Raw genomic sequence first — 11,978 nt, 5'->3', positions numbered from 1 at the left:
TGTGTGTGTGTGTGTGTGTGTGTGTGTGTGTGTGTGTGTGTGTGTGTGAAGGGGGGAAGCAAGGCTAATATATAATATTGTCCTTGTTCTGAATAATTTTTACCATCTAGTTTGGGCGAGGACAAACAACTAGCAGGGATGAAACACCCAGGGAAAAGAATAATTAAGTGCTAAATAACAATAAGTTATGACAAAGAAGATATAATGCCATGTTACTACAGCACTTCAGGTTTACAGAACAATTTCCTAACAACAGCCTTGTGAAGTAAGTGTTGCAAGTCTCATTATCCGATTTTACAGATGAGGAAACAGGTCCACAGAGGGAAAAGGATTTGGCAGGAGTCATAGACCTACTAAGTGTCAGAGCTGGAATTCAAACCCAGGTTTCCTGACCTCAAGTTACACTCTCTTTTGAGGGGAAAAATCAGGGAGGTCTGTGATTGAGGCACTCTGTGTAACCAATCAATCAATAAACATTTATTAAGTGCCTACTGTGTGCCAGCTACTGAGCTACGTGCAGAGGCGGGGGAGGGGGGGAGAGATATAAAAAGAGAGAAAAAAATTCCTCAAGGAATTTGCCATCTAATAAATGTGATTCCTGTTGGTTGTTATTAGTCTGAGGGAGGAAGGTCATATGTACTAGGTATAGAAGGAACAGCCAGAAGAAGGACGGAAGGCACGTACTCTACGAAGAAGGAACAGAATAGGCAAAAGTTCTAAAGGGAGAATTAGGCCTGCCAGTGAGCGTGCCTGTGTGGGTGTGTGTGTGGTGGGGGGATGGAGAGGCACAGTGATGTCCCCACCCTGTCTTTAAGAAATCTCATGCTGTCTAGTTTGGGAACGTGTGTGTGTCTCCCCCCTGCATAGTTGGTCTATTGCTCATCTCCAGCCCTTTCTGTAGCTCCTCCCTCCCTCCCTCCCTCCTTCTGTCGGTCTGTCCCTGCCTCTCCCTCTTTGTTAGCCCCAGCCCAGGGAGCCTTACTCCTCCTCTCCTCCCTCCTCGCTTCCCGGCCCCACCCCAACCTAGTGGAGGAAATGAGGGCTTCTCCCTCCCCAGCCCAGGCCCCACCAAACACTCCCAGACAGCGAGGCTTCAATCGCTCCCTCCCCCCACCCAGCCCTGGCCCTTGTTTCCATATGTGGCTGTAGGAGCCAGGCTGGGTGTGGGTGACTCAGCGGGTGGGTCAGAGGCTGGCCCTGGGCCTGGCCCGGCCCCTCAGCCTTCCCTGGCTCCAGTCCCTCCTCTCAGCTTAGCTGCAGCCCCCGCATCTCCTCCTTTTCCCTGGCTGGCAGCTCTGCGCTAGGCCTCAGGCCTCAGGCCTCAATGCCCAGGATTCTCTCCTCACTCAGACTCTAGATCCAGCCCTCACCCCACCCCGGCTTTAGCCCTCCTTTGCATTCAATTCCTTTGCCTGAAGTGGGCTTCTTTCTACCCCTTACTCAAAAATCTTTGGGTCACCCAGTTTCTTCCCCCCTACCCACCCACTCATTTCCAGTTTATGGGGTTTCTGCTAAGTCCTGCCTTTTCTTCTTGCCCACACCCCCTTCCCTTGCAAATGGATTTGTCAAGATTTAGCAAGGGATGCCCCTAGCTGTGCTCTGAGATCTTGACTGATAGGACAAAGGGGAGCTAGGTAGAGGTCCTCTCTCTGAGGTGGGGGTGTGGGGGTCTGGGACAGGACATGGGCAGAGCCAGGGTCTCCCCTGTGGGCACTAGAGGATTTCCCTTGCCCGGGTATTGTCTGAATGAGGATGAGTCACCTGAGAAACCCCTGGTTCCCACCCTTTCCAGCCCTCTTGCCCAGGCATAAATAAAAGAAGTGGATATGTGCCCACCAAACCCCTGTTGGCTGTCCCTGCTGGACTCTTGCCCACATCCTGACATCCAAATGGCCATCTTGACGATAAGCACAAGCATTGGATGATAGGATTCAGAACTAGAATAGATCACTATGCTAACCCTCTAATTTTACAGATGAGGAAACTGAGGCACAATGCTCTCAAACCCATTTCCTTGCCCAGCAGTTTGGGTTTCTCCTAATCCCCACAGGCCTTCAGTTACAAGCTATCTTTGAACGACCCCTCCCCTGCAACTCTTTCACAAGGAAAGGACAGGGGGCAGCTAGGTGGCACAGTGGATAATTAAGCACCGGCCCTGAAGTCAGGAGGACCTGAGTTCAAATCCGGCCTCAGACCAAACACTTGACACTTCCTAGCTGTGTGACCCTGGGCAAGTCACTTAATCCTAAAAAAAATCCTAAAAAAAAAAAATAAGAAAAGGACAAAAAGAATTCCCTTTGGTTTCCTAAGGCATAACCTCTAGTGAGATGGATTAAGTTTAGAAATCTGGTTCTAGATCCTGGAACAAAGAGGAAACTTGGGGAAATAAGGTTCTCTTAAGATGGTGTGATCAGGGCAGTGGGCTGACAGGACCGAAGGGAGGGGAGGTCCACGCCGCTCAGATGCCATCTCGTGGTTACTGGCTGAGGGTTCCCCAGGCTCTGAGTCATATGGCCATGGGAGGTAGGGTGGCTTTCTCCCAAGGGATGGGAACCCCCCTAGCCTGGCTGAGGAAACCACAGAAGCCTCAGCTTCTCTTCCTCTGCTAGTGGCTTCCCTAGTCTGAGGGGTGTGACTTAGTGAGTCTTCTGATCTGTCCGTCTTCCATCTTCCTTACATGCCCTATCTCTTTCTCTCTTAAACTATAACTAAGGCCTCCCGCAACCAAAAAGAAAGGGAAACATCTCATTCATTTTTCTGAGGAGTATCATGATTTAGGAGCAACAGTGGAAGAGACTGTAATTGGACGTATGACTTCCCACCTAGCCCATCAGTGAGAATTCTCCACCCTAGCCTCCCTTTAGTGTTAAGAACTTGTCTGTTCCGAAAGTTATGGCAGAGGTAGAGGAGAAATGACCTGGACAAATTACCTCTCTGAGTCTCAGTTTCCTCATCTGTCAAATGATGATAAGGATCACTGGGTGATCTCTAGCTCTAAAATTCCATAAGTCTAGGATCCTAAACCCTTTTAGGATGAGACTGACTCACCAGGAACCTGAGGGAGCCCAGCCCACTGAGATCACTCTGTTTCTGCCCAGGGCGGTAGAGCTTTCTCAGCTCACCCTCACCTATGTAGGAGGAGGGATGGCTCCCTCCCTCGCTGTCTCCCATGATTTTACTGAGTCCTGCCTCAGGAAGGCCTTCCTGTTGGTTAACCTTAAATTCAACCTACTGGATCTGGGGCATTTCATCTATTGTGTGCTTCTGGGCCTGAGGGCCCAAGGAAAAGCCGAGTTTCTCTAGCTTTGGAGTCAGTCAAGGATTCTCTACTCTATCACTTTACGGCTGGTTTTCCCCTTTTCTTTTCCTCCTCCTTCTCTACTCCAGCTGCTTCAACTTCGGAAAAGTTCTGAAGTCATGGAAAGTTGGAGCTGTACTCCCAGCCAGGCGCTGGACGGGATGGCGGCCAAAACCAGAGCTGGATTTTTATTTTATTTTTAGCTTTTCTGGCTGAGATGAGGAAGGGAGAAATCAGTTCTTTCTGTAGGTGGGATGAGTGCTGTATGAGGTACCTTGTCCCAGGTTGGGAGGTGCGTACAGCAGTGCTGGGGAGAAGAAACTCAGACAGAGAAAACTCAAAAGTGCCAACCCCCTCCTTGCCAGGGTCATCGTGTCTCTCTCCCTGGGCCAATCAGATCTAGTTAGGGTAGAGTGACTTCTTATCTTTATAATTCTCAGGGTGGTGAGAGAAGAAATATGCCTGTTCCGATCTCATGCCCTGCCCTAAATTCTGTCTTGCTATGGTGTGCATTTAATCGATTCTTAGGGCTTTCATACTAAAAGCAAAAATGAAAGTGTGACTCTTCTCTCTGTTTTGGGGTGATGAGTATGTGGTTTTTTCCCCCCAGTATCCACTGCTGTGGTCTTATGCTTAAGAGTTGCAGATAACACTGGGAGAAGGGGGTGGTGACTGAATCCTTTTTTATTAACACTTTCCCTCTGCATCCTAAGGGTACCCTAAAAGTCCAGGGAGGTCTCCTTTTCCTTTTCCAAGGTCACACAGTCCCTAAGTAAAGCCATGATTCAAATGTGATATAAGTGAACAGGGCACTGGATTTAGAGTTAGCAAGGTCTGAGATCAAATCCCACCTTGGACTTAAGCTGCATGACCCTAGACAACTCATTTAGTCCTTCTCAAGGCCTCAGTTTACTCATCTGAAAAATGAAAAAGTTGTACTGCATGGTCTCTAAGGTCCTATCCAGCCGGAATTCTAGAATTCTATGACTTCAAACCTACTATAAATGTACAAAGTTTCTACACAACAGTAAGGCCTCTTTCTCCCCTCTTCTCACTTCCTCTGGGCTCCATTGGATCTCAAGAGTCTGGATTCCAAAAGATTGTTTTCTTTTTAAATAAGAAAAAATAGCCCTTCTACCCACTTCTCCATCTATCTGAAATAGCCAATGTCCCCAAAGTAGGGTAGCTGAAGCGTCATTTCCACTATCCCTAGATTTGCTTTAGATTGGGTTTTAAACAGTTTCAAGGGAAGCTGAGGGCCAGCACCCACATGTTCTCAGTTGCCTCAGAGCCAACATCGGGAGCCAGATACTGAGGTTCCTCATTTGCAAGAAGGGTGGGTAGAGTTCTCCCAGGGATCTGATGGAACCTCCCCACCAAGAAATCTGGTTGGGAAGGAGGAAGTGTAGAGAGAATCTAGCCATCTTTTACTGCCTACACAGAGGAAGGGAGAACCCTCTGGCTTTGTTTTCTGAGGTCTCACTGGGGTGTTTGTTCCAATGGGATTTCCCTTTCCCAAAAGCTCTAGGAGAGGCAAACTCTCCTTTTGGTTCTTTTTTCTGCATTAAGGAGAAGGGGGCAGGGGAGGAGGGAATCCCAGACTTGATGGTTGTGGCAGCCACCTAAAAGCCTCTTGGAAACAGACATGGAAATAACTTGAGAGCCATGGTGGCTGGGTTCCGATGTGGGTGGTTGAGTTGAGGGAGGGAGGCAGGGAGGGAGGAAGGCTGGTTTGAAAGGAGGTGGGTTGGGCCTAAGGAAGAGAAAGTTAAGGCCCTGTGTGGGAGGGTGGGGAACAAAGGTACCCCTGTTTCTTAGAGGAAGAATGGAAGGAGGGGGGAAATCGGTTCAAATCATGGGACCCAGGCTCTCCCTGCAACCCCCAGGCACGTTCCTGGCCCCTGAGTCATGGGAGAGGTGGAATGTTTCATGGGACCTGAGTGATCTTGGCTGCACCCTGGAGTTTGGGGTGGAGGGGAGGGAGGGGAAGGACCCTGGCAGTATCCTAACTCTTTGTTATAGGTAGGAACCAATTAATGGTGCAGCCGATGGCACCCTCTGCTGGTGTCAAGTGGAAAGGCAAGAGGCAGCTGTTTGTCTAGTGCTGACTTCAAGGGGGACAGATGTGATATCAGAATATTATTGATAGAACTGAAAGGGACCTTTGAGAGCATCCACTCTAATACTTCATTCTACAAAATGAGGAACTTGATGGTCAGAGAGGTTAGCTGATTTGTCCACCACCAACACAGCTAATATATAAATGGCCAAGCTGAGATGTTTCAGAGCACCATTTTTTCCCACTTTGTTAAGACGCGGGCCCAAGTAAGATCCAGCCATCTCTGCTGATCCCAGTTTCCTCGGTCTGTCCAGTGCCTTCCTTTACCTTCTCTCGTCTTTTCTATTCAGCAATGCCAAGAAGGAGGGGGATCTGCTGGCAGCTCAAGCCCGCCTCAAGGACCTGGAAGCACTGCTGAATTCCAAGGAGGCAGCTCTGAGCACAGCCTTGAGTGAGAAGCGTACTCTGGATGGTGAGGTGCATGAGCTCCGGGGCCATGTAGCCAAGGTAAGACCATCTCCATGTCTAGGCTCTACAAGTGGCTACAATACACACACTTCCTCCTCCTTCAATGTACCGTGCATTCTTCTTCCCCAACCCCCTCCTTTCCTCCTCCTTTCTCCAACTCAGGAAAGCTTATTTTATACTTAATGCCTTCAGGAGGTTCCCAATCTGACATACACACACAAGAATAATTACTCTCAATCACGTCACGAAGGGGAAGAAGAAGTGTGAATGTTTCCAAGTGTATGTTGTCTCAACCAGCTTCTAAAGTTCTTTGAGGTCAGGGAATAATGTCTTCCAATAATACACTTCCCCTGGGACACATCAAGCTCTCATTAATTACTTGAGTAGAATTGCAGCAAAAATCTAATTCATTTTAGTTTATCTATGGAATGGAAATATTCTACCAATGCCTGACCCTAAACTTCTCTCACTTTGACCGCCATGTTTCCACTGTATAGGAATTGTGTGTTACTAAGGAGCACACAAAAGCCCTAATTGGGAGTTGAATATTTATTTAATATTAATTATATGGTATGCAGGGGACACATGGAGTAATTGTCCTAATAACACCTTGCATTTATATAATGTGCTTTACTTTCCAAAGCACTTTCCTATCTATTATCTCCTCTTATCCTCATGTTACAAGGTAGGGAAACTGGCCCAGAAAAGTTCGGCAAACAACGCAAGCTCATCTTAGCTAGTTAATGGCAGAGCTGGGGCGCTGCCTTCTGACTCAGCATTCTCTCGCCCTTGTGACACACAGTTCCTTTCTGAGGCAAAGACTTGACTGACAGCAGATTATTATCCCAGTGTAGCCCTAACTACTGTCAGATGCATTTCCAGCTCTTACTAAATGCTAGAATAAGAATCACCTCCACTGAGGTTAGGAGGAATGTGTGTTTAAAGGAAGGAGATGTTAAACATCTCCTGACAGAGAGGTGATAGACTCAGGGTGCAGAGGGAGACTTTTTTTTTTTTTAATATGGCCAGTTTGGGAATTTGTTTTGATTGATTATTTTGTTTAATTAAGAAAAATTTAAAAACAGTTTTTTAGTTAATAATATTCCAATTTTTCTTAATTAAACAAAATTTAAAGGAGGAGGTAGTAGAGTCTAAAGTCTGAAAAGAAGTTGTCTCATTTCTTTCTGCCTTCTACTCCTTGCTCTGCCACATACTAGTTAGATGACCTTGGATAGACATGTAGTTATGTCCCATTTTGCAGGAGAAGGAGATAAACAGGTCATATGGTACAGTGGAAAACCTACTAGACTGGGAGTATGGGAGACCAGGCTTTCAGCCCTGGCTCTGTTAACTGGCCTCCTCTCAGCCTCAGTTTCCTTAACTTTAACACTGTTTTTCTCCAAAATGCTGGGGCCCTTCCCCCCAAGCTACCTTGTATTTGACTACTTTGCATATATTTCTATTTTTGCTTACTTGTCTCCCCCAATATATTGTAAGTTCTTTTTGAGTAGGGATTTTCATTCTTTATGCTTATATGCCAGCCTTTAAAACATAATAGGTTTATTTATTACTTGTTGATTGATTGATTGAGTTTAGATTAGGAGTTCTTAAATTTTTTTTCTAAGTTTTGATAATTATGTCAGAATACTTAGTTTCTTTTGAATACTCTCTATTTTATTTTATGCGTTTAAAAATATTATCCTGAGGGGCAGCTAGGTGGCGCAGTGGATGGAGCACCAGCCCTGAAGTCAGGAGGACCTGAGTTCAAATCCGGCCTCAGACCAAACACTTGACACTTACTAGCTGTGTGACCCTGGGCAAGTCACTTAACCCCAATTGCCTAAAAATAAAATAAAATAAAATAAAATTATCCTGAGAAGGGACCTCTAGGCTTCATTAGACTGCTGATGAGGTCCAGGACAAAAGAGCACAAGAACCTCTGTTGTAGTGATCTCTAAAATCCCTTCTAAGGATTTATGAGCTTCCCTGTCTTCTGTTCTCCCTCTCCCCACAGCTTGAGGCAGCTCTGAGTGAGGCCAAGAAGCAACTTCAGGATGAGATGCTGAGGAGGGTGGACGCTGAAAACAGGCTGCAGACCCTGAAGGAGGAGCTGGACTTCCAGAAGAACATCTATAGCGAGGTGGGGGCCCAGAACTCCAGGGATGCAGGGGAGCAAGGGTTGCCCGGCTCATGGGGACTCCCAATTAGCTAAGCCTAGGGTGCATTTGAGAGGCACAGGCTGAGAACCTGACTGCTTGGGTGGCCAGGAAACCTTGCTTGCTGGCAGGGGTTGAGGATAGGGAGGTGGAACACTTGGAGTGGGGCCACTGCCGAGGTGTGAGAAGGGTGCCTGATACCTGGGCTCTTGTGCTTGTGTGCCTGGCTGACACTGTCTCTGCTCCTGCCCCCTGGCTCCCCTTCACTCCCTAGGAGCTTCGTGAAACCAAACGTCGCCATGAGACTCGCTTGGTGGAGATTGACAGTGGCAAGCAGCGGGAGTTTGAGAATAAGCTAGCTGATGCCCTGCAGGACCTTCGGGCTCAACATGAGGAACAAGTGGAGCAATATAAGAAGGAGCTGGAGAAGACCTACTCTGCCAAGGTGCCCCAGTCTCCCCCTTCCCTTGGGCTCTTGTGGGCTTCCTACTCTGCATAGGCTCTTCCCCTGTCCTCTAAGCACAGGAAGGGAGGGGTGGGTTGTCCAGTGAGAACTGTCTACTATCCGCCCTGACAACAGCCTTCTTGCCCTTTCACCCCACCGTGCCTCTGTAGCAATAACTTAACTGCTTTCCTTACCTTCTCTCCATCCCTCTTCCACCAGCTGGACAACGCTAGGCAGTCTGCCGAGAGGAACAGCAACATGGTGGGGGCTGCCCATGAGGAGCTGCAGCAGTCACGCATCCGCATTGATAGCCTTTCTGCCCAGCTCAGCCAGCTCCAAAAGCAGGTATTACCTTGCCCTACCCCATGGCAGGAATGGCCATTGAGGGACTGGAGGTGATGGAGGCGCCAAGGGCAGGGAGGAAAGATTGCCCCCTGGAGCTGTCAGGGTAAAACAATGAGAAAGGGGAGGAAGGAGAAAAATTCTTCAGGGGTCTCCAAGCAGATGGAGACAGGATACAGTTAGACAAGGGTAGCCCCTTGGGAACAGGACTCTATAAAACACACTGGTTCTGGGAGTGCAACTGGGGCTTCTGAATGGAGACCATGGATTTTTTAGCTGCAAGTGAGCAGGTTTTTGTTTGTTTTTTTTTTTTGCTAGGCAAAGGGGTTAAGTGACTTGCCCAGGGTCACACAGCTAGTAAGTGTCAAGTGACTGAGGCCAGATTTGAACTGAGGTCCTCCTCACTCCAGGGCCAGTGCTCTATCCACCATGCCACCTAGCTGCCCCTATGAGCAGGCTTTTTTGAGAGTAGCAAAGATTAGTTCATTTTCTATCTAAATCATTTAGTTCCTTAAAGATTTGTGAGATGTAATTGAAATTGTTAGATCTTGTCAAATATTTCCAGGCATTGCAGAAAGCGGTATTGAAATCAGTCTGTCTATTGCGATTAGCTGGAATTCCTGGAGGTCCTAAAGACTGACCCCTTACCACAAAGGGGAATATAATGGATCCCTGTTATCTATGGATTTCATCATTGGGATCCCTTCTGAGAGCTCATTAGATCCTCAAAGATCTCTCTTCCTCAAATAGCTGTCGGCCAAAGAGGCAAAGCTTCGGGACCTGGAGGATGCTTTGGCCCGGGAGCGGGATACAAGCCGGCGGCTGCTGGCTGAGAAGGAGCGTGAGATGGCAGAGATGCGGGCAAGGATGCAGCAACAGCTGGATGAGTACCAGGAGCTGCTGGATATCAAACTGGCCCTGGACATGGAAATCCATGCCTACCGCAAACTCCTGGAAGGAGAGGAGGAGAGGTGAGGCTAGGAAGGGGAAAGCTGGGGCCAGGAGGCTGGGGAGGACTGAGAGGTGAGGGGGAAGATGGGCTGGGGGGTGGGCACAGGATCAAGATTCCCAGCCTGAGCCCTGGGCCTTACGTGCCCGTTTTCCTCTCTCCCTCTTTCCTCGTCTGCCTCTTCCTATGCCAGGCTGAGGCTGTCCCCCAGCCCCACGTCTCAGCGAAGCCGGGGCCGGACCTCGTCGCACTCATCCCACACCCAGAGTGGGGGCAGCGCCACCAAGAAGCGAAAGCTGGAGACCAGCGAGAGCCGAAGCAGCTTCTCGCAGCACGCGCGCACCAGCGGTCGAGTTGCTGTGGAGGAGGTGGACGAAGAGGGCAAGTTCGTGCGGCTGCGCAACAAGTCTAATGAGGTCCGTGCGGAAGAGGGCAGAGGGGGTGAGCCCCGGGCAGAGGGGGTGGGGAGGAGCTTGGAGCCCTGTGTGCGCTTCTACAGCGACCGCGATCCATTGAGCCTAGCTCCCAACCTCCTATAGCTCAGGGGCCTGAAGAGAGGGTGCTGCTATGTACAAACAATGGGATAGACTTCAAAGGGCTGATGAAGATATGGGGAGGAATTTAAGGTCGGACACTTCAGAGTCAAGGCTAGGCATAAAGGAAGAAAGAGTGGGGAATCAGTAAGTGGGGTTGGCTTCCTTTCTCCCTTCTCCTCCTCTGGTTTACTCTGCCTTCTTCCTCCTCCTCTGACTTTTTCTTTCCCTACCCCCACCTCTTCCTTTCTTCCAGGACCAATCCATGGGCAACTGGCAGATCAAACGGCAGAATGGAGATGAGCCCTTGCTGAGTTATCGCTTTCCCCCTAAATTCACTCTCAAGGCGGGGCAGGTGGTGACGGTGAGTGCGGTGTCCTATATTCTTGGGTGGCTTTCTTTTGGAAATCCTGGAGAGAGGTCGGGGGACTGGTGCACAGTGTATGGGAGAGTCAGTTGTGAACTTTATCCTCTTTAATTTTTCAGATCTGGGCCTCGGGAGCAGGAGCTACCCATAGCCCTCCCACTGACATGGTGTGGAAGGCTCAGAGTTCTTGGGGTTGTGGAAACAGCCTTCGGACAGCACTCATCAGTGCGACTGGAGAGGTGAGCTCTACACACACACACACACACACACACACACACGCACACGCACGCACGCACACACACGCGCAAACACACATGCACCCTCACACACATACACCCCTTACTTGCACATTCCCCGCACTCTCTCTCCTTTTGCTGTACAAGATCGCCCCCTGGTGACCGATTTGTCTCTAAGGCATTGTTTGTGTTCCTTCTCCCTTTTCCACCCCTATCTTTTTTCTGTTGTGTTTTCATTTAGAAGATTACATCTGGGAAGGTCTGTAACTCAGTAATTGCATATTTGTTAGGTGCCGACTATATGCCAGGCACTGTACTAAGCGCTGGAGATCCAAAGCAAAACAAAAAACAAGTACCTGCCCTTGAAAAAGTTCACAATATAATGGGGGAAATGATGGCAGATAACTAAGTACAAAGGAGATCTGGACAGGATCAACAGGAAACAATCAATAGAGGGAAAACACTAGAATTAGGAGGCATTGGGAGGTGAAATCTCACTGCTGTAAGAGGGATGGAAGTCAATCTTGGAAAAGAGATCGGAGAGAAATCTGTGATTTCCTATCTGAGTTGTACTGGAGCACTTTATCTAGACTCCTCCTTTGCCGCAGTACAGTCTACCTTCTAGTGTACTTACATACATTTTGTATAGACCTCCTTACTCCTTCAGAGAGCAGGGACTTACATAATTTTTCATCCTTGTAGTTTCAGTGGTTTGTTTACATTTTGTTGTTGTTATTCAGTCGCTTTAGTTGTGTCTGACTCTTCATGACTTCATTTGGGGTTTTCTTGGAAAAGATACTGAAGTGGTTTGCCATATTCTTCTCCAGTTCATTGTATAAATGAGGAAACTAAGGCAATCAGGGTTAAGTGACTCGCCCAGGGTCACACAGCTAGGAAGTATTTGAGGCCAGATTTGAACCCAGGAAGATGAGTCTTCCTGACTCTAGGCCTGGCACTCTATCCTCTGTGCCATCTAGCTGTCCCATTAGTTATATGTAGCAGTTATATGTAGTGCGTGTGTGTGTATGTGTATCTCTATATATAGAGATATACACACACACAGAGTATTACTGATATACAGTAGGTGATTAATAAATGTGTACTGAATGAAACTGAAATAAAGAA

At 48.2% G+C, this 11,978-nt stretch overlaps 1 protein-coding gene across 1 annotated transcript in view; it reads left to right on the top strand.

The window, feature by feature from the left end:
- LMNA (lamin A/C) overlaps positions 1-11,978 on the top strand; it is a 24,827-nt gene that overhangs the window by 11,118 nt on the left and 1,731 nt on the right. The window contains exons 2-9 of the mRNA XM_027871087.1: positions 5,708-5,864; positions 7,840-7,965; positions 8,256-8,426; positions 8,646-8,771; positions 9,519-9,739; positions 9,911-10,133; positions 10,507-10,614; positions 10,737-10,856. Of these exons, the coding sequence (XP_027726888.1) occupies positions 5,708-5,864; positions 7,840-7,965; positions 8,256-8,426; positions 8,646-8,771; positions 9,519-9,739; positions 9,911-10,133; positions 10,507-10,614; positions 10,737-10,856 (1,252 nt within the window). The remainder of the gene's footprint in view (positions 1-5,707; positions 5,865-7,839; positions 7,966-8,255; positions 8,427-8,645; positions 8,772-9,518; positions 9,740-9,910; positions 10,134-10,506; positions 10,615-10,736; positions 10,857-11,978) is intronic.

This window comes from Vombatus ursinus, unplaced genomic scaffold, assembly GCF_900497805.2.
Source record: "Vombatus ursinus unplaced genomic scaffold, bare-nosed wombat genome assembly UNPS02014798.1, whole genome shotgun sequence".
Classification (NCBI taxonomy): domain Eukaryota; kingdom Metazoa; phylum Chordata; class Mammalia; order Diprotodontia; family Vombatidae; genus Vombatus; species Vombatus ursinus.
The sequence above is the reverse complement of the archived record's forward strand: the minus strand, read 5'-3'. Positions and strand labels throughout refer to the sequence as shown.